Below are 23,211 nucleotides of genomic sequence, written 5' to 3' on the forward strand. Positions count from 1 at the left end.
AGAAAGGTAACAACTCTAACCTAAACATCTCTTCTTTGCTCCCTGCAGTAATAATTATGTTTTAGAAATCTGAGTTTAAACTTCAGGTAACAGCTCATCACTGTAGGAAAATGTCAGAGTCCTTCACAGAATTTTACTTAGATTCTTGTCTAGAAAGTCTGAGGATGTCACTCTTCCCTCACTTTCTGCCTCTCTAAAATAACTCTTTGTCATTCCTGCTACATTTTCCATTTTCTATTGAGTTATAAACTTGAATGTTTTAACTCTATTGCAAAGAAATACTGTCCTTCACTGAAACACCCTAAAGGAAGTTGAAGGCTTTTTGTGTTTATTATGGTTATTTCAAATATTGAAAAAACAGAGAAAAGAAGGTACAGGCAATTTATTGGTCTGTTACAAGAGGTTTAATATTTACTGAACTATCTAACATTCTTTTGCCTTCTTCAGTTCTCAAAATCAAAGCATTCTTTTGTTTATGGATTTATTTTAGATACATAGTTAAACTATTTGTATTTTATATTGTTAATAACACTCACTGCTTTAGAATTATTTCTTTTCCAAAAGGAGAAATACACCCTGAATGCAAAAGAGAAATAGCTTGGATTGAAGTAGATGTAAACTTCTATCTCAGGTTGGATTGAGCTGAATGTTTACATGAGTGTGGTTTGGATTGTATCTGCCCTTAGGAGAGACAAGATTTTTGGATAGCAAGTGTCAGTGTTCAGTATTCTAGCATTGTCTTTGGTGAGGAACTGCAGAGCTACAGAAAGCTCTGCACAGAGAACCCTAAGAACAAAGAGAAAATTATTTGGACTTTTTTAAACTAGAATTTTCTCCTTTTATTTTCTTTTGCTTGATTTTTTTTTCTCTGCTTTTCCCCTTTTCTGTTTCCTTTTTCTTTCCCCTCTCCTCTTCCCTCCTCTTGATTTTTTGAAAGTTGGGTATGAAAAAACCTGGCATCAATTACAAATTCCAGACCTAATGTCTGTTGAACAATAATAATTTTATTTCTTCACAGTTAGATTTGCAAAAAGAAATCCAAGTTATAACCTCAAAATATTCCACCGTTTCTGATTATTTAGTGTGGTCAGATCACCTGTGTACCAGCACTGGTGTATGAAATCTCTCAATTGCTCTTTGGGAAAATGAGAATTCAACCTTTATTTGGATTATGTCTCTCTGGGGTTATTTATTGGGGGTTTTTAATTTGATTTTTTTTCATATCAAAAGTTCCATCTGGGTCTCCTTGATATTCTTTGTAGTAATGGCAGCTTTGACCAGGCTAGAGGAAACAGAGTGGAGAGTTAAATCATGTGTGCTGACAAAGGAGTTTGATAAAAACCCTTATTTTTTACATTACTGATACATTCTTAGCCTCCAGAACTTGCTGGATTTTGAAATGAGGTTCTGTAAATTCCTGATACCACATAAAATTTAAAAGGAAAGAATATGCAGGTTTCTTCTGTGAGGTGTAATTTGAAGTCTGCCTGTAAATTGTTTTCAATTTTTTTTCTTTTTTTTATTATTCTGCATGTTAATATTTCATGACAGGCCATGGCTGCTCCTAGTGATGCAGAATATTTCAGTCTGGTTTAGGAGTGGTACTTGACACAGCCATCTGTACTACAATGATGAGAGAGGTTCCCTTATTGGAAAAAAAAATTATTTCCAACTCTTCAGAGCTGCTGTGTTCAGTGTGACTAATTTATATCCAGAGGCATTTGCAAATATCCATCCTTGTGTGAGTGACCTCTGCGAAGTGATACAGCCTCTTTGCTCATGGGTATCAGAGTTTATTGACAACCTTTAAAAAAAAACCCCAAACAACCAAACAAACTCGAAATTTTTTCACTTAATATGATGGAAACAGCAAAAGAAAAATGCTGCTTTGGGGAATCAAGCTGGAGATGAAAGTGACCAGTCCAAAAAGGCCCAACTCCCCTCAAAATATTGGGTTTGTGTGCATTTAGGGTTTCCTGCCTGTCTACTTAAACTGAAAATGGGTAAAATCCTTCAGGTGGATGAGAGGAATTGGCCATTGGTGTTCTCCACACTCTGGCTGCCAGGGCTGGGGACCAGGGCCTGGCCCAAGCCCCACCAGGGCCAGCAGAGTCCTGCCCCAGGACTCTGCCACCTCTCCTGCTGCTGCATTAACAGCCTCCCCCATGGGGCAGTGGTGCTTGCAGAGACCAGGCTGAGCTGACCTCACACCATTATCCCCTCCTAGAAGCCTTGCACAGCACTGGACAAGCTGCTGCTTTGTATTTTCATAGCCTGAGGTAATTAGTGCCTGGCATCTGTAAAGGAAATAAAATGCACAACACCGGAGTCTCTAAGATGACACTGTTTTCATTATAGGTTTAATTTTGCAAAGAGCATAAAGGCAGATACATCAAAATGCCAAGAAGCCTCTGTTAATTAAAGCCTCTTTTTCTTTTTCTTCTTAAGATTTGCATATGTATCAAGCCATTAAAGAAAAAGATAAAAGGAACCCCAAGACTGTTTATGCATAGCCTTTATGACTGCAGCTACTTACTTTGCAGGAGACATTATTTTGACTGGAGCAAAATAATGTTCTGTGGCTTGACAGAACTCAAGGCTGCTTTGTCGTGCTCCAGAGGCAGACAGTGACTGGTGTTGGGAGGTTTCACCTCCCAGCATAGATCCTGCACCCAGATTTTATGCAGGGCTCTGCCTGTTGTGACATTCTTATACCATTCTTATATCCCCACTCCTGTTCACCATTTGGTTGGTTCAGGTTTGGGGGAAAAGGAATGGATTACAGCTCCCCTCTGCAGTGCTAAAGCTTCCTCTGCTACAGCTTAATACCCACACTCTGTTTGATTATTTACCATTTACATAATGTTCCTTTCATAAGGTACAAATTACATACCTCCTCCTCAGATTAACAGTGAATTTTCCTTGGAACAGGGGCAGAGTTGGCAGCAGGTGAAAAGTTGCCTCTGTCCAAATCACCAGCATAAATCTCCCAGACTTCTTAGCCCAGGATTTCACCTCAGAAGCTTGGGATCAAGGTCTGTGTTATTTAGTTGGCAGGAGAGTGTTTGGTGGGTTTCAGAGAGGTTAGTTAATTACCCTGTAACTTTTTTCATCAACCTTGAAATAGTTAGCAAGGACATTTGGAGCTGTGCCTCACTGTTGATGCTGTTTGACTTCTCTATTCCAGGACTAACAGCCAAATAAGTTCAAGTAAAATGATCCAAATTTTGCAGTGCTTATTCTGGTAAAATTCACTCTTTGTTGTCACTAAATAAAATTAAAAAAGAACCAAATCAGAGCTTTTGGAACTGTCCCCTTAATAGCTGGAAGGAACGCTGGAGACATCTAATGGATGATCAATATGTGAGAGTTCAGTACAGAAAACATAATATTTGCTTTTTCTTTTTTATTTTTTTTCTTATATATTATCTACAAGCACAGGCTTTCATATTTTTAATGTAAAAATGCATACAGATCATTATATATATAAAAATCAACTAGCCTTGTAGCAAACTGCCAGATCCAACTATCCCCAGGATGGGGACAACCTGTCTGGATCCAGGTGCAAACCCAGTGGCTGATCCTCACTTCCATCTGTAGTTGCACCAAACCCCCAGATACAAAGATTCTCAGAGTTCTAGGGAAGTTTTGGGTCCTGATCCAGGTCTTGCAGCATGGGCATGACTAACTCTTCATCAATTGAAGATAAATATTTTTAAAAACTTCATAAATGACAATCAACTTGTTGAAGGTAACAAGTATCCCTTTCACCTCTCCTCCCCATTTTTATTTTCTTTCCCATCCTCTCTCTGCAGAAATGGCAGAGGGCAGAGAAATTCAATATTAGTGTCACATACACACACTTAAACAGCAGCAGGAGAAACAGAATTGAATCTGTTGATGTCTGCTGCAGAAAGGCTGCTGATTGTGGCTTCATGCTGCAATCAGCCCTTTCAATGCTTGGGCAATTTTGGGCTCAATTTGCACATTGTGGGAATAGGAAAGATTTATAACATAGCCAGTAATAGGTTGCAACATTGTGAGCAACAGTAGATCAAGTTGCATTTAATGCTATGTAATGCATATCAACAGAAATGGCTTAGAGGGAAACAAATTAATGAGCAATTAATTAAAGAAGTTTGTGTTAGTTTTGGAGGAAAAGTCACAAAATGGCAGCCTCCTTTTTGACCAAGTGTTTATCGTGTTTGGCAGTTTTTGAATTCAGACTTCCTTGCAAAGGAATGTTACTATTTTTATTGTAGATTCTTTATGTAAAAAGGGATGTTTGCACAGAGGAACACTTTATTTTCACCAGGATTTTATAATTTATCCACACAGATGTTATTAAAGAAGATACAATTTGCTGGAAATCTTATGGGGAGGCTGTAACTTAGCCTCTCCTTCCTTTCAACTCTTCTCGTATGAATATGATTAATTATTTTCTCTTGTCATTCATTTATAACCTTTTTTGTATTTTAAATGCAGCTCCAACCTGAACCCCAAGAAAGGATTTTCAGATAAAAGAACAGTTGAGATTTTCTGAGAGGATGAACCAATTGCTTAGCACACCAAAGTAAAGACATGACTACGTTGCCATGGGATTGCAGGTAAGGATTTTGTTTACTTCGTGCACCAGCACTGATTTGAAAGATAACAGAACCTCAGTGCTTCAACTTGCAAATGCTCACTCTGGCTCCTAATGTAATTAAATTGCTGGCAAGTCCAGTCCCTCAGCTAAAGAATTCTGGTTTGTGATCAGGCACTAGCTTGCTCTTTTACACTTGTGTTGATTCTACAATACTAAAAATGGCAAAACCTCTATTCTTCTTTTTTTGTATTTTTTTTTCTTTTTTAAAAAAGTTAATGATATGATGAGTAGTTTGGGAACAAGAGTGTCACAGAGGCCTGTTGCAAGAACCCTCTGCCCAGAAGCACACAGTGAAGTTTCCATTGCAGTGTGTGCAACTGATGTACAGCAACACACGTGAACATGAGGACCAAAATATAGACAAAGATTCCAGGGCAGTGAAATGAGTTTTTACCACCTAGAATACAGAAGCAGAGAAAACAAACAACAGCCCAAATAAAATATACATCTGAATGTGATGTTCTTTGCTGGTTGGGTAAAAGTGAAAGTTTAAAGTCTAAAAAAAAAAGTATTTTGGTAAAAAATCTTTAAGAGAATACTTTTGAAAGAAGTCATAATTTGGAACTTTTCTCTGTTCACATGATATACAGATCTGCCTCTTCAGCCTGTTCCACCACCTATATGGCTACCTATAGCTTTACAAAGTTCTAGCCAGCTAGATTTACTCACTTTCCTACATCTGTGGCAATTTGAATTTGACAGGCTTTTGGAGTCACTTCCTCACAAATAACCACATGAAGTACAAAGCAGTGGAGAATAAAATTGTAAGTAAATGCTCCAAGAGGGCTGTTCCTCAGAGGAGAACACTGCTAGTTTGTCATCCCAATCCTTGGCTGTGGTTCTACATGTTGACAGTCTGAGCTGCCCAAAGGGATGCCACACCACTGGTGGGAGACCAGCAAGACCAGCACAATCTGAATTAAATGCTTCCAATCTTGATTCTTGCATCTTTTAGCAGTTAACAAACCAACTAGACAGGAGGCAAAACTTAAATGAGATCATGAGGGAGAAGGAAAGCAGAGGACACCTTTTATCCCAGGCACCAAAATCTGATGAAATGCATTTCTGCTTCAATGTGCCAGATAAAAGCCACAAAAAACCTGCACTGCTTTGAGCCCCAGAGTGCTCCAAGCAGCATCTGGGAATTTAAACAGCTGAAAATTATGGTCTTTTGATATGGTAGAGGCCATTCAGATCTGATTTACATTTGGGCTTAGACTTTAAATACTTGCCTTCCCAAGGATTCTGTTCTTCTTCAGTATAAAATAGACTAAGAGGAACTACTTGGATTGAAAAAAAAAAAAGAAAGAAAAAAAATCTAAAAACTACCCATAGCTACATTAATAGTAATGTGGTTCTTCTTTTTTTTTTTTTTTTTTCAGTTTGATTTCCCAGCACACATACTCCCATTTCCCCAAGCACTTTGAGGGGGGAAATGGTGAAATGCTGCTGGACTAGATGATTATTTTGGAGAACTCTGCAGTTTCAGAGAAGCTGGAAGAGTACCTGAACTTTAGCTCTCTTGAAATGTGTGTCTAGCTGGCTAAACACTCCAGGAAATAGACCTTTCCTATATTTTTTGCATACCTTGCTAAGAACATCAACACTCATGGATTTGACAAAAATAACAAGGAAGGAGTGAAAGCATACAACGAGCCAACTCAGAGCTGGTGAAGGTGTCAGGTGAACTTTCTGTTTCAACACAGCAGCCTCTACACATATTCAGTCCTGAGAAACATCAGTTGTGATGGTTGTTGATGGACTGAGGGCTGAATCTTATTCTCCAAAGGCTACTGAGCAGCTGTCTGGCTGGAAGTGATGTTTAGGCACTACTGACTTGCAGGGGATTGGAGCTAGCCACGTAGAAGCAGAAGATTCTCTCTTGGTTGCCAATCCCCACAATTGTCTAGTCATTTGGAGTTCATTTGGTGTTTGTTTGTTGTTTTTTATTCCCCACATTAGTCAGAAGCAGTGTGGCTAAATACATTTCAAAACAGGAAAACAGTATGATTCCGTGTTACTCAAAAAAGTGGTGGCATTTGTCTTTTTGTGGTTTTTTTCTTCATTGCAAAGATTTGACCATTTCTCATTAAACTCTGCTTGCCCCATCCCTCCTCCAAGCCTAACACGCTCTAAAACACTTCTCTGGCTTAGGACAGCTCTTTTTAGCTGCTGATTTTGGTCAGCATCTTATTAATGGCCTGCTTGACGTGGGTGGTGGAGCTTCTCCTCCGAGTCTTGCCCTGGACCATCTTGCGGCGCCGCACCTCGCGGCACAGCTCGTAGAAGGCCTCCATGATGTTCCCCTCTCCCGTGCAGGCTGAGCACTCGTAAAAAGCACAAGCAAGTTCCGTGGCCAGCTTTTCACCTTCCTCCGTGCTGACTTGCCTGGAGTGATCCAAGTCTGCTTTGTTCCCTACCAGGATCAGGGTGACATTTTTGGGCTTTTTGACCTCATCCAGCAAGTTCTTAAGCGGCAGCATTTCCTCAAAGCTGCCTCTGTCCGTGATGTCGTAAACCAGCACGAAGCCCTCGCCCCATCGCACGTGTCCCTCTTTCTGAATGGCATCCTCCTGTTGGAAAAGACAGAAGAATGCCTCAGGAATTTGATTTATGAAGAAGACAGAAGGTCTTCAGGGAGGTGCTGGTCCTACAAAGCTGTGTGCATCTGCTTTACCTTATACTTTGCTCACATCACCTTTTTTATCATGTGGCATGGGAGATCTCTTCCACCCAGTGCCATGACCTATCTGGCCTATGCAGCACCTGCACCTGCCATGTTTTACAAGGGAGACCTGACTATGGCAAATCTGCTCTTCACTTTGGTGGGAATCATTGGCTGAAGTTGCCAAGCCCCATCACTTGACTGTAGCAATAGACTGTGACTTTACGCCTGCTTTCTGGACTGGCCCTGAATAAAAAAGCATGACAACAAAATAATTTTATCCCCAGAGTAAACCCCTTGACTTGTTTGTTCTTCCAAGCAGGGTCCCTGATGGGAAGGGTGTGGATCCAGCACGGGAGAGGAGAGAGGGGGTTCTGCCCGGAAGGAAATCTGTGTCCCCAGAGTGGGGCACACCTGCCAGCCCCTGCACTGCTGCCACCAGCACAATTTCCTGCCCTGCTGCACACCCCAGCCAAGGCACTGGGTAGCAGCAGCACAGGCACCCACGCACCTGGCCAGCTGTGTCTAGTATCTCCATGGAAACCACTTCATCATCAATGGTAGCTTGGTGACGGTATGTCGACTCTAAAATAAGAACACATGTTGTGAAACGTATTAGAAAAATGTAATTTTCTTCTCTTTTTTTCCTGTTTTTTATATATCTTCCTCTCAGATCTCCCAGCACAAGAGCAGACATGTGACGTGCAGTTTGGCTAAATTTTCCTTGCTGGAGCTCTTCCAGCCCTCCTGGAGCACATTCAAGTCTCTTTTCTAAAGCAGCAGCACTTACCTCTCTCCATAGGGCACATCCTTTACTTTCCCATGGGTTAGACCTGCAAAAGCCTGGTGGATGCTGCAGTCTGCACCCAGCAAAGGACAGCTCTGGCAGAGAGCTCTGCAAAGCTGTGTCCCGTTTTTCCTGTTTGCTCCCAGGAAAGGCTGCTAGCTTTGGAAGACAATACCACAACTCTCAAGGTATCCAGCTCAATAGACTGTCACTGCATAGCTTGTTGATCAAAACCAGGATGGTTGCAGATCAAGGAACCCAACCACTAAGCTCAGGCCCTGTACTGTGAAAAAATTACAGACCAGTTAGGTATGTTAGGAATGTGTGTTTTAAACATGCTGAAATCATCACATTCCCCTCTTCTAGCAAGGGATCAAGCAGTGATTTCCCTGTTTATGATTTATAAGGATAACCAGTGGGCATTAAGCATTTACACTATGGAAAAATGGAAACCAACAACCCTATTTACTGTCCGAGGTTTTGGAGCCAAGCAACTAATCAGAAAACTAATGACAAAGCAGCTTGTTTTATCTTAATAAGCTGATAAGCTAAATTTGATAGCATTTGACCTAAAATGTGGAAAACTATCTGTGCTAACATTCAGATTTATTACTGTTGCTAGCTCACAGATGTCCTATATCAAAAGACAAATATGCATGCTGTAAAAGTCTGGCCAGTGACTATGAATGCTTTGCATTGTCAGAGACAGAGTTCTTTCATTTGGTGTAAATCTCTTCAATAGGAACAAAGGAAGGAAACTTATTTCTTTAACTTGAACTTCTGCAAGGGCTGGTGTTTCATAAATGCCTGTTTTCATTATTCACTTAAGAACGTCAACTCCTCACAATCAGGAATGTTTCAGTGCTGTCAGTGCTGCAAACACTTCCCAAACCAAAAATGTCACGCCCTCCCTGTGCCACCTTAATTGCTTTAACAGCCCAGCTGTCTCCAATAGGGACAAATGGCCAATTTACTTGGGCAGATGGCAAGCAAGCTTGCTGTAGGGTTTCAGGCCATGATGACTGGCTTTCTTAAAGGCTGTAAATACCCCTTCTGGATGGTATTTCCAGGCTCTTGAAGGTGTTGGAGTCTCTCTTTGTGATCCTGAGGCTATGCCTACACAGCAGAGTGAGGTATGTCAAAGTCCCTTGGTGGAATGTCTTATCTGTGCCTTCCACACACCCTCCTGGCTCAGTAATTCCCTCAGGGAATGCAGAAAGAGCAGGAAACTCTGCTTTGCTGTTAGAGCTGCACCTTCAATTAGTTATTTCAGTGTTGGGTTGGGATTCCCTGTGTAGTACTCCAAGCTTGATGTTATTTAGGAACTTGTGCTCTGTTTCTTTGGGGTAGGGTGCTGTGCAGGAGAGATGGCTCTCTGAGTAAGGAGTGTGATTTTAGCTCCTTACTTGCTAAGGCTTTGCAGTGCTCATTTGCCTTCAACCATCTGGTCCTGTTTGACAAGTGGCTGCTGAGAATTTTTCCACAGAAGCTGAGAAAATGCTCACCCAGCCCTGACTGCAGGATATCTGTGAAGTGTCCTCAGGAGGCAGGAGGGAGTAGGCCATCCTATGAAATTTATAATAATATAATAAAAATAGAATATATAATAAATATATAATAATAGAATATATTATTATAATATATATATTTAATATAATATATAATAAATCCTTGAGATTTATTCTCCCTATGGAATGGAGTCTCCCTATGGAGTCTCAAGGAACAGACTTTTGCTCACCATGCAAAAGCAGCATGAATCTTAAATTATACTTAACTTCTCAAAATAGGACGCTGGCAGCACTTTATGTTGCAAGTTTAACTTGCTTTGGCTGCTCATGTTGGAATGGAATTTGATCTTGGATGAGTAGCACCAATTTAGGTCAGATTCGTGTAAATAAATCTTCCTAAATGTGTGTCTGCTCCTGTGCTCAGGAATGTGTGGTAGCTGGGTGAATTTTAATGAGGAGTGTAAAACAGCTGGACGTTGAAAGCATTTTTGGTGTAATCACAGACATGGCTTCTCCTTCAAGGGAACAGAAAAATCTGAAGAATCTGGTTGTCTTGTAAATTATGAGCCCTGAAGATGTGAGTCCCAGTCTGCTCACACTGATCCCATGGTACATCACAAAAACATTGCCTTGCTTTGGGATTTATTTGTATAATTTCCTTGTGGCACTGCCTTTTTCTTTTTTCCCCCCATCTTTTCCCCTCTTTGTCCCTTTTGTCCTTTTTTTTTTTTCCTTTTTTTCCTTTTTTTTCCTTTTTTTTCCTTTTTTTTCCTTTTTTTTCCTTTTTTTCCTTTTTTTCCTTTTTTTTCCTTTTTTTTCCTGTTTTTTCCTTTTTTTTCCTTTTTTTTTCTTTTTTTTCCTTTTTTTTTCTTTTTTTTCCTTTTTTTTCCTTTTTTTTCCTTTTTTTCCCTTTTTTTTTCCTTTTTTTTCCTTTTTTTTCCTTTTTTTCCTTTTTTTTCTTTTTTTTTTTTCTTTTTTTTTTCTTTTTTTTTTTTGAGACATGCAGCCGGAGAGTAAGTACAGGGCTTGAGATAACTGCTGGACCCCTGACCGAAACAAACCCCTGTGTGTTTGTGTCTGTGTCTGTGACTCAGCTGAGTACCCTTGACTGCTATTAGATTTGATGAAATAAAATAGGTGCTGCTGGATATAGCTTGTCTGAGCTCTCTCCTGGAATAAACTGCACCTCAAAAGTACTGGGAAGTCCAGAACTGGTCAGATGAATCCAGGCTGTAAAAGTCTTATGCTTGCATCATTGTGGTTAAGTAGAAAAAGCAAGGTGCAGCACTCCACCAGCAGCTCCCAAGATGATTTTAGGCAACTTTCTGCACTTCGGACCTTGCTTTGCACCACGTGTTACCCATTCTACCTCTAAGCCCCCAGAGATGGAACAGACACCACGGAGCTGAGCTTTGCTCACAACAAACCCAGTGTCAGAGCAGAGTCAGGGAGCTGCTGTGCAGACTGAGCCTGCCTGAATCTGGCAGTGCTGTGGGAAATGATTGATTTATTTGCCCTGCTTCAATATAAATAAGTAAATCTGACCTGCTCTTGCTGTGCTTCCAGTCACATTCCCAGTAAGAGGCTCAAAGGTGTGATGAGGGTGGCTTTGAAGGCTGATGCCAGATTTCAGAGTGGCTCCTGCTCATAAAGCTGAAATCCCCCAGCACCCCTGCAGTGCAAAGCACTTTTGGTTCTTATGGTTCAATTGTTTGAAAAATTCAAGTTTATTTCAAATAGATTTTGAGTGGTCAAAAGGCCTGAGAAACTTGTTGGAAAATGGCAGCAGTTGGTTTGGTTTTGAGCCACAATAATTCATTAATTAATTAATCAAATGACCACAGCTACTGAATAATTGTGGAAAAAATTATTTTGCAGGGAAGAAACAACTTCTCTGGGGGGTCTTGGTGTTGATAAGCATATTACAAAATATCTCTATTCTTCTGAGCAATATGATTTTAAAAAAATACAGGAAAAAACCTACTTTTGTAGGGAAAACTTTGAAGCCCATGATCCAGACTGTCTATGGATGAAATATTGAGTTACAACTTGTTCACATCACATCCTGGCACTACTGTGACATTTTAAACAGAGTTTTGGCCTATGATACTTGGCTGGTCATCTCTCAAACCTTTGTTTTGTCCAGGACTATCCTGTTTTTCTGAGTATATTTGTTCCAGAATATTGTAGTTTGTAGAGAAAAACTGTTCTCTGGAAATCAATTTCTAGATTTTGAGTTATATTTGCAGTGATGTAAAAAGTTTTAGTGATGTAAAAAGCTGTTTTCAATACTTTTTTGCATGGAGGTATTTCTAGGTTTTAGGAGTGGGTAAATCAGCTGAGATGAAGCAATTAGATTTTACAGGCAAACTTTAGCTAGCCTGGTCTGTTGTTTGCTTTAAGTACAGAGGGTCACAACCTCTCTTTCCATACAGAATTTTAGTTGATTTTTTTTGTCAAGAGAGGTTACTAAAGCATTTTTATATGTCCTTGTTTTAAGAAACTTTGGTCTAATGGTGGTTTTCAGCCAGGTGGATCTAAGAAATGCAGGAGATCTGGAGAAAGACTTTTTGTGTAGTGATTGCAGGAGAGTTTTCAGACCAAAAACCTCAGCTAATAGACATGAACACTTAAATCATGGTTAAATTCCTGTGTCTAAAAGATTAAAAATTAATTAGTTCTGTTAACAGAATAAATGTTCTTGTTAATTGTTGGGGGTGGTTTTGTTGGTACCTCACTACTCATTTAGACTCCTGCAGTCTTTGACACCCATCAGTTGCACTTCTCTGTCACATTTGAGAACAGTGACCTTGACTGTTGGGGAAAAAACACCCCAAAAAATTATTACTAACCCTGGCAATGTTGTCCCAACCCTTCCTTGATGCAGCCCTGGTGAGGTCTGTCCCCCTCTGCATTTCTCTGCTGCTGCAAGAACTTTGCACATTTTAGAAAGCCCCTGTAAGCTGAGTGTATCCTCCTGAAAGCCTCTCCTCCCTTCTTCTTTCCTCAACCCCAGGTTTTCTCAAAGCACAGTGGAATTTATTTTTCTTGCTTGCCTCTGGCTGTTACATGTTCCCTCTGTTGTTTACCTTACAGGAGGGTTTTTATTTTGCCACCAGCAGTGGTTTTACAGTCAGTAAAAACACAGTACCACAGTATAACACAGTACCTTGTGTTATACTGTGGTACTGTGTTTTTACTGAAACACATATCTGTATTGCTAATGCAGCATAACCTCATGTCTCTCTATTCATTAATACCACAGACCCCCAAATGAGAAAAGTTTGGTTATTTATTAGTAATACTATCAAACAAGATGCCAGGAATGGCCATTGCATCATTTTTATCATGTGTAAAAGGAGAAAAAATAGTAAATATAATGTTTTTGAAAGGAAACATTGTGCCTGATAATTGGATTTGGACTCTTCAATGTTGTACTGTGCATGTGTAGCTCCAAGAGCCAGGAAATAGGGAAAGAAAAGCTCCAGGAGGCTGAACACTCTGTCACTGTCATATTTTCTGAAAAATCCCTTCACCAGGATTTCTTCTCCTGAGAAGCCTCAGAGAAAAATGAAAACAATAATTATCTGATTGCTTCTCCTGTGTTTGGCTGCTTTGGAATGTGGTTGGAGATTGTTTATCCAACATGTGAATTCCTTTTATTTAATGACCAATCACAGCCAGCTGTGTAGGGACTCTGGAAGCAGTCATGAGTTTTTCATTATTATCTTGTTAAGCCTTCTGTAAGCATCCTTCCTCTATTCTTTAGTAGAGTTTTAGTATAGCATTCTTTTATATAATATCATATAGATCATAAATAATAAATTAGCCTTCTAAGAACATGGAGTCAGATTCTCAACTCCTCCTTTGTCCTAGGGACCCAAAAAATACATGATACACTTCCCATGGGTGTTGTGTGCTCTTAATGTGCAGCTTTCAAGCTACACAAACCCTCGTGTCAAGCTACAAATTTCAACCAAAATATGGATGAGAGAAGATATTTGTTGGCAGAGATATTTAACCTGGGTCTGGAATCTCCAGCCCGCTTCACATGCAGTGGATGCTGTTCTGGAATTGACGTGGTGATGTGCAAACTGATTTCTTTTCAAACTTCATTTTTGGCTGCCGTCTCCAAGGCCACCTTTGCCAAAATCAGATTTGTGACTGCAGTGCTGCAGGTGTCCCCAGGCTGCTCAGGTCAAAGCTGGGCACAAAAGGAGCCACATGGGAGGCACTGAGGGCACCTGTGCTGGCTCAGCTGCTTTCAGTGCCTTTTTCAGTGCCTTTTTCAGTGCAACGTGGAGCTCTCAGAGGTTTCTGTTCTGTGTAAATCCAGGCTGGGTGAGGCACAGCAACCCTATTCACATCCCTAAGTGTTGGAACCCTGATTATTGAGAATTTCAGACTTTCTGTGCTGACAGGCACTGACCCCCAAGAGAACACTGCATTTGACCTGAGGCTGTGGAGAAAGCTTCCAAAATTGAATGATAAAACTAAGATTATAAGTGTGTAGTTTGAATAGAAGTGTGTAATATCACATAGTAGAAAACTTAGGGTTTAAACTTTTAGAATATAGTAATATATATAAAGCAAACCAGAAGTTTTAGGGCAGAGGCTAATCCTTCTTTTTCACCTTCTTCTTCATAAGTTTAGGTAGTGTTATATAATTTGATAAAAAAGTCTGTATTGCAGGTCATGAGTAGTTAGTTATTAAACTAAAAGTAAAAATAATTTAGGTGTAATTCCTTAATTAAACAGTTTATCCTTAAAAAGCCTTGTAGAAAGAGATAGGGCTCCATTTTTAGTTTAAGTGACATGCTGTAGAACTCACAGCTTGTGAAACTATAATATAAATAAGAACTAATAAACATCTGAGTCAGAACAAGAAATAGCATCTCACACATTTAATCCCAACCTTAGCAAAAAAAACCCCAAGAAATCCATTAGCTGAGGAGGCACAGGGTAGTCAGCAGGCAAGAGCCTCTGCACAAGGCAGCATCTGGGGTTGTCCTGGTCCCTGGCAATGGACAGAGAATATTTGTGGGTGACCTGAGCAGAAGCTTCAGATGCTGTGGGGATTCATGGGGGGAAAGGATGCTCCATGGAGCACAAGGACACATGCAAAAAAAACCAGCTACTGTAGTGGGGAATATGGAGAACAAATCCAGGAGGAATGGGGCTTGCTCAGGCTGCTTCTTAGTGAGAAGTTTGGTTTTTATCATATTATCCTATTTATGATTAAGTGGGAAGGTAGTAGATGGCCAGTGTTTACATAGACCATAAAGTTCTCATCTTGGTATGAGAAGTTCTGTTGCATCCCTGGGATTTCCTCTTTTTAGGCAGAACACATGGGTAATATAAACCTAGCCTACAGAAAATTATTTTTTCTTGATGTGTTGATATTTTTAATAAATAATATTTTGGCCTTCAGACAGAAATTGTAGAATAGTTTTCTTCAAGAGGACTCTAAAAACAATTAAAGATGTCTTTGTTGTTACCTCCTGCTGCATGCAAATAAGCCTTTTCTGCTGCATGGGAAGAAAGGGTTTCTTTTGGGAAGTGAAGTGGTGATGCTTTTCTTTTCCTATGGGTTCTGTTTTCATTCAAATTTTACTGGGACAGGCAAAGAAAATGTGGGCAGGTACCTGGAACTGAATTCATCAAGGCATGCTAAAACCAAACCAATAAAGCCAGAGCAGTGCTAACAAGTACGGAGTAAGCTCAGAGGTTTAAGCAGTTGTTGGTTGTTTTGGTCTGTTGGTTTTTTGGTTTTCATTTAATTTTCTTGCCAATGCTTGGAAGGGAAGTTGGTTCTTGGTAGGAAATACAACCCTGATAAATTTAAGCCTGATAAATTTAATGCCTTTTTGTCTGATTGCAGCAAGAAGTCTTTGATGGTGAAGCTGAATTTCACCTTACTTCTGATAACATAAATGAAAACTAACCAGTGAGAATTTTCTCACACCCAAAATAAGTAAAACAAAAAGCCTTCTCTCCTGGGGGTGCAGAGGCAAGCACTGGAAAATTCTGCCGATCTGGGAAACATCTCAGAATATGATGAGCAACAAAAGTAGGGGAGAAATATTTTGCAGCTGTAGCTATAGCAAGAACAGCCACTGCCATTCCTGAGTTTTGCTGTCTGTTGAGCTACTGTAAAAAAGCAGTATTTTTATTACTGGCATCAGGAATATCTTCATCTTGAGACTCATATGAAAGAAAACAAACCACATTTTCAGATAACTGCTTCCCATGTCATTGTAAGAATCCTCTGTTGCTGCTCTCAATTACAATTTCATGATTTCAAGTTTTTGTTGAGAATTTTAGAAGCCAGATTGGTGTTTTAAGGTGCTTTAGGCCATATGAGTCCATTTCCTTAGAAACACCTCAGAGAAACTGGGAATTCTTTCATGGCTCATTGCTATAATGCATTCAGTATAAATTCCTCCTGCTGAAGAGCACAGTAAAAATGATACAGCATATTAAATGTACATCAGGTTAAATAATGTTGCTGCTGTTTTGATGTAGGAAAAATATGATCACAGGAAGATGCCTAGGAAGGCAAAACTTAGACTGCTGAGGACTGAATCCCTTAAGCACTGAAGCAGAAGGAATGAGTAATTTTGTCAATAAAAATCCAGGATACGAATAGCTGGAGTCTGGCTTGAGAATAAGGCTGTTTCCCAGTGATTTATGAAGTGCCTACACATTTGCCATGGCAGTCCCTGAGGCACAGGCTGGCAGCCCTTCCTTCCAGCCCCAAATGATGGTTCCCACTACACCCCACCAGGACCACGTGTGCTTGGACAGGCTGGAGTTGTCAGCACGGGTGTTTGGATGAAATATGCAGAAGGCAAAGTTCTGCAAGGTGGTGGCAGAGCTCTCTGCCCTTCTCCTCACTGTAGAAAATGTTTTTTTTTCAAATTTTTTTCAAATTTTCCATCATGAGCTTCTTGCAGACTGCACTATCCTGTGGGGCAGCTGGAAGAGGAGGGACTGGCAGGGGAGGCTGCGTTCCTTCCAGGGCTGTCAGCCTTTCCACCCAGGGCTGGAGGGGCATCAGTTAATGATTTATAAACACCTCTTTCACTCTGGGCTGCTCTGTTCAAAGCTCTGTTTGCTGTCTGGGCAGTTTCTCCCTCATCTGTGCTGCTCCAGGGTTTTTGTGCTGGGGAGAGGCAGTTAAACCTTCAGGAGTGCTAGGGCAAACTTGCTGAGTAAGCCACCAGTCAAGAAAACTAAAAAAGCCACAATGCACAAAGATAATGTTTCTTTAACTTGGGATCTGCAGCAGGGATGGCAAGCCCAGGGATCAGGGGTTTGTGTTCACATGGTATTCAGGCTGTCCAGACAATGTCTTAGCTGAATAAACCAGACAGCAGAGACAATCCTGGAGAGCTCTGTTTGGACCTGAGCTCTTTATCATGGCTTCAGGGGCACAAAGTTGTCCCAAAAGGACAGTTCTTGTATCTTCTCTTGCTAGGATATATTATAATATAGAATTAATTATACTTAATAATATATAATTATTTATATAATACAATATTATAATTATGCAATAATATAGAATTATTTTTATAATTATAATCTATAATATTATAAATAGATAAATTATAGTGATTCTATTTATTTATATTAAATATATTATTTCTATTTAAAAAAAAATAAATATATAATAAATTATACTGAATAACTGTACTTCTACTCTTTAGTGAGATTCCAGCTAAACTGTTTCTGGTTCTCAACCATTTTGATGAAAGCCAGTTTGGATCTATTCCTGATATATTCCTACTTTCCTCTGCTATTTATGTTGTTCATACAGACCTGTATTTATCCAGTGCAGAAAACAAACTCAGGCCAGCATTATTTGCTAGTTTTGCCACATTATTTATGTCCTGTATGGGACCTCCACCCTTTCCTTGTGCTGCCTGAATGATACTGTTTTGCTAACAGAACCCCCCAGCTATAGATGTAAGCAAAACTACCCTTCTAATGTAAAAATAATCATCCTTGCAAGAAGCTTTCCAGTGGGAAAAGCCTCCTTGCCAGTGTAAATACCTTCACAAAGTCATTTCTGCTGTTCTTGCCACAGTGGTGTAATTTGCAAGTCTGGATCTCGTCTGTAGGAGGTTTAGTTTCCTGCTGTGGGAGAATTCAGGGCTCTAAGAGAGGATTCTGTCTCCTTCCTTTAAGAAATTTTTACTATTTTATCTCCTATTTTTCTTGCTTTCCTGATGCCTACACATCTTACCCATGTTTGAGGGTCTCTTATGGGCTGTCTGTATGTTGCATTAGATAGGACATTATAGGAATACTGTTCAAGTGTTTTATTCTGCCAGGGGAGCAAAAAGAGTGTAAAAAACCTGTAAAGAAATTCTGATACAGTCACAAGAAATACTCTTCAGAAATGTCACTATTAATCTACTAGTCCTGGCAAAATTATAATTTTTCTTAAAACCCCTATTTCTTTGAGTTACCTCTACTTTAAAGTAGTTAAGAGTCTTCTCTCTATCCCTTTCAAATTAAATAAACTCCTTTGCTTTCTGTCTTTCTTTGCCTTCATACACAGTCCTGTTCTATTGATCATCTGCTAACAGAGAGTTTTCTTTTCAGAGGATTGCCAAAATCCTATGAAATGTGTGAATAGTTGGAGAAAGACATCTAGGGGCAGTGTGAGAAAGCCAAGACACTTCTAGAAAGGTCAGCAAAAATATCATCTCCTTGTTTGCTGATATAAGTAGATTTTTGTTTCAAATCCAGGCTTTGCTTGGTGTTTCTGTGTGCCTTTGATGAGTGTCCTAAATGTGAGTATCAGCTACTCTAGGGATTTGCAATCCTTCTGTAAGATGAAGGATTTTGTAGGTGAGACACAGAGGCAGAGACTGCAGACAACAAATCAGTTACAGAAACAAGAAAAGAACTGAGGAGCCTTTCTCCTGCATTTACCTGGGGGTTTATTTATTCGGGACTTTTTCCTATATAGCAAAAACTGATATTTCAGTCCTTGAGCCTCAGGAGCCTCCTGATTCTCCTAGATGTACTTAAAAATGCTAATCCAAAACAAATGACAAAACATAGTTCATAACACACCCCCCTTATATTTGTTTTTTTGGGGGAAGGTTTTCTTGGTTTGTTTTGATTTTTTTTTTCTCCCAATTCCTGGATACCCCAGCTCTGTTTCTAGTAAAGCAAACTGTTCAAGTTTTGGTGGAACAACAAATGTGTTCTCAGAGAAATGATGCAAAATTATTTTTAAAAGTGCTCAGCCATAGCAATGATGAATTTTCTTCTTTATAATTTGATCCAGGAGATTCTCCCTGCATGCCATGGCTTATGGAAGCAGGAAATTTGCTGCTACCCATGAAGTTCTCTGCAGGCCCCCTATCTGTCTGCTTCTGTGATGGTTCTTTGGGCTTTCTCCTCCTTTTTTTGCCTCTCAGGAAAAAATAAATTTAGCAGATTCCTTGATCACTCGGATTCAGCATCTCCAATTTTAAAATCAATTAAATATCAAAACAAACCACAATATCTCAATTTTTGAGCTCAGGTGAAGGCACCATAAATTCTGGGCACTGCCAGTAGGTCCTGGGGGAATTGCTGAGATGCAGACTCAAAATTTGTTATTGCAATTTGCTGGGACTGGGGAAAGCAGCTATTCCCTACTGAAATCCCTGAAAATTATGGGGTCAAGCCCTGGGGTCACTGAGGTCCATGAGAGTCCCACATTCATGACAGGAGTGTGACTTAACTGGTGTCCTACTCAGGCCAAGCATTTTGAGGTCTTCTAGCATCACACTGAGCTTGCTTATACGTTTTTCAAGTTTTGTTCTATTTAAAAACATGTAAACATGAATGAATTTTGGTGAAATCCATGTGGGAATCCAATCCCCTTTCTCAGTGCATATTTGACTAGCTGAAGAAGACTAGTTTGATGCTGAATTATTCATCATTTAATATTTTAGAAAACAACTGTGTGTATGTTTTAAAATGTGCTATTCCAGCCCATTCCTACATAGAGCTCTTTCATCTTATTCTGTTGAAAATGTGAGATAGCTGCAATTTTCTGTAAATGAAGATGGATGTGGAAACCCATTCACCTTGATAATGCCAGGTAGGAATTTACCTCGAGGAATTTAGCACCTTTTGGAAAAGCAAACAAAAATCCCATGCCAAAATGGTGACAATGAGTTGCCATTTAAACAGAAATATTGGACAAGTCAAGGCTGGTGGTTAACACTCCCCAGAAAATGACCTTTGCTGAGGTTGCTGCCCTTTGGCTGAGAACAGTTAAATGAAAAGCAGAGTGAGATGTACTTTTGGTGAAGATGCAGCTGTCCTGCCAGTGTTTGCACAGATCCAACATCTGCACAAAGTGGCAGAGCTGCAGAGCCCTGACTTCAGCAGCAGCTCTGTTTTCCAAAGCTTGCAGGGCTCAGTGATGTTCCTCCTGCCAGAAAATGTTATTTTATGGTTGGTAATTTGGCTCCTGGTTGGTACAGCATTCTATCCAGGTGCTGCTAAAAATATGGCCCTTCATTTTCTTCTGGCAGGTTAGAATAGTAAGGAATATTTATAAGGTGTGTTTTTCCCCTTCCAGTTAAAATGTGCCACCCTTGAATAAAAAGAGGAACAGTTTGTTTTTTTTTTTTAATATGATGCTTACTTTAAGTTAATGTTGAATTTCCATCAGGCCTTGAACAGCTTGGTGAAAGCTTTCCTAAAAATAGGAATTATCTGGAGATTGCTTGCATCAGAGGGCTAATGGGTGGTTGAAAGCTTGACATAAGAAATAAACTATAAATTTGATGTTCTTGTCTCAGCCCCAGTGATTTTTGGCAAAACCTCCCGTTGCTTAGTAGCTGGATGGTTTGCATCTGTTTTACTCCTGTCCTTTTAGAATAACTTGACAAAGCTGCTTATTTTTCCCTGTAGAGGAAATTATCCTCACTGACACAACTTTAATTTTTTGTACTGATTGAGCATATTCCTCTTTCCACAGAACTGCCAGCCCATGACTGCTGAGAGGAAATGAATCTATTCTGCTGAAGCTTCTCAGTGAATTCAGATGTTTACAGGTAAGTGGACACCAAATCACTGCAGGATGACAATGCTAAAAGACAGAAATGCATTTTTTTCAGGCGCTGGTTTTCAAAGCTTTTCAAGGTACAGTTTCTTTCTCATTGATCTCTGAAGACCTAAATAGTGGTTACAATTTCAAGATTCTTTGTCATCTCTAACAGTTCAGAACCCTTTTTGAACCCCATTGTGATCTGTAGTTTGAAAAAAAAATACTTTACAAAACAATCTCTTGGTGAGCAGCTTCCACCAGAGATTACTGTGATTAAGGAATAACTCCTTGACAATAGTTTATTAGTTTTTGAATTTCTCAAACCTTTTCCTCAGAGCAACCTGGAGAGCTGAGCATCACAGTGAGTGTAATACATAATTTAAGCTATTATTCTCTAGACTGAATGGTGATGTAGAATTCAGTAAGTCAGAAGAGATTTAATTTTTTAGTTTATTGCTGCCTGCATGAAAGCTTTCCTTGATGCAAAGAGAAGACAATTAGATTCCTGAGGGGCACAGTAATTTGCAATTGTATTCATTTGTAAAACAGAAACAAAATGTCAAGCCTTGTACAGCAAAAAGGGCATGGGGCCCTCAAAATAGGGCAAAAAATAATAAACCTTGCTAATAACTTCATTTGTGTGCTTAAACAAGGCAAAAAGGATGATTCTGCATGCAGTGGCCCTGTAAGAAACTGATGAACTTGGACTACACAGATAGAGACTTTATAGACCTCTTGTCAAGTTTTTAGAATGTTGCACTGGTGATTGAAATGTGAAGCACTAACACTAATAATGCCAAAGGAACATTCTATTGAACTTTCCGTTGTGCAGCACAGGGCAGGTGACACATAATTCACTGAGGACTACATTGATAGTAGCAGATAAAAGAATGTATTTGAGTTCAGGCTGTGCTGAGATTTATTTTCCCAAGATGGGAGTTTTGATGTCTGTTATCTCTCCGTTTTGCCAAACAAAAATCCTGGATGCTTGCTTTTTACAAAGGGCTGCCTGGGTTCTGTAATAGAATACATTACACTTCATTTCTGCTCTGCAATTTTATTGCATTTTCTATTTCCTTAATGAAACCTGTTAAGGAAAGAACATTAATAAAGAAATTGATATTTAACTCTATGATCTGTGTTGGAACCTACAAAGAAATGTTATGAAGGAGAGAGGAACACATTGTTGGAGAAAAGAGAACTTTCCAGCCCTTTACTTTGTGTGTGATATACTTAGTCCTGAGGTATTGAAGGCACCTTCTAAGAAGTGAATGCCTTGTCTTGCACTTCTTGGCCTGGATTTGCAGAGCATTTAAATATATGCCAATTTAAGAAATACTAAAAAATTTAAAAATTGACCTTGGCACAAATTTTAAGTGAAGCCTCTAATTCAGGGCATCTTTTTGACAGGTTTTTTGAACTATCTGGACCAGCTTCTTGAAAATGCCAGGCCCAACAGAGCTAAGTGGGAGCAGTGGAAGGGACATGTGGATGCCCTTTAGATGATTGGTGCCCCTATCTGGTCACCCAAAAAATGAGAGACAATATAAGTTTGAAAATGAGGACAAAAAAATTACCTGAGTCTAGGTAGGCTGACTGTAAAAACCATGTTTTGGCCACAAATTTTTAAGATCTCTATCCCAGAATACAGATCTGTATCCCAGTATCTTATTCTCAAGCAGAAGACATTTGGTATATTCAAAAGGAGAAAACTGATCTCACACTAAATGATGTGAAGAGTTTAATGCTGAAGCAATTTATTTTAATGGCAGAATTCCCCTGGATTTCTGAGTGGGCAGAAATGTGCCTCATACACTAACTCAGCCTTTGTCTGCTGCTGCTGCTTCTCTATTCTGCCATCTTAGGCAACAATTTGTTCCAGCTTAAAATGACCATAGAGAAGCTTTTTTGCAGCAAATTTAGAGGCTGACTGAGGCTTGGAATTTTAGCTCTGTGATTCCATTGCTTCAGCCATGCCATTCCACACCCTGCTTCCAAGACACAACTGTCACATTCACATTTTCTGAAAAACCCCTTTGCCCAGGATTTCTCTCCTGGGAAGCTGAGAAGCCTCAGAGAAGGAGTAAAACCATAATTATCTCATTGCTTCTCCTGTGTTTTGCTGCGTTGGAATGTGTTTGGAGATTGTTTACCCACAGGTGATTGTTTCATGGGTTTCGTGTGAATTGTTTTGACTCATTGGCCAATCAGGGTCAAACTATGTCAGGACTCTGGAAGGAACACGAGTTTTCATTATTGTCTTTTTAGCATTCTGTATTCTTTAGTATAGTTTAGTATAGCATTCTTTAATATAATATAGATCATAAAATAATAAATGAGCCTTCTGAGAACATGGAATCAGATTCATCATTCCTTCCTTTGTCTGGGAACCAACCCCTCAAATGCAGGACACAGCCACCTACCCAGCGTTGGGTCGTACTCCCAGATGAACCGCTTGGTCAGGAAGCGCACCACGAGAGCTGCAGGGACAAAGAGATTTCGGGTCAGAAGGACAAGGCATCAACTCAACAGATTGGT

General features: G+C 39.7%; 1 protein-coding gene across 2 annotated transcripts in view; it reads right to left on the reverse strand.

Moving 5' to 3' along the window:
• Positions 1 to 2,331: 2,331 nt before the first annotated feature.
• Positions 2,332 to 23,211, reverse strand: part of RERG (RAS like estrogen regulated growth inhibitor) — a 94,270-nt gene continuing 73,390 nt past the window's right edge. For both annotated transcript variants that reach the window (XM_036400785.2, XM_036400786.2), the window contains exons 3-5: positions 23,097 to 23,153; positions 7,825 to 7,898; positions 2,332 to 7,221 (exon numbers count right to left, since the gene is read on the reverse strand). In XM_036400785.2, coding sequence (XP_036256678.1) covers positions 6,814 to 7,221; positions 7,825 to 7,898; positions 23,097 to 23,153 — 539 coding nt within the window. In that variant the 3' untranslated portion in view covers positions 2,332 to 6,813. The remainder of the gene's footprint in view (positions 7,222 to 7,824; positions 7,899 to 23,096; positions 23,154 to 23,211) is intronic.

The sequence above is a fragment of the Molothrus ater genome, chromosome 5 (genome assembly GCF_012460135.2).
Source record: "Molothrus ater isolate BHLD 08-10-18 breed brown headed cowbird chromosome 5, BPBGC_Mater_1.1, whole genome shotgun sequence".
NCBI lineage: Eukaryota > Metazoa > Chordata > Aves > Passeriformes > Icteridae > Molothrus > Molothrus ater.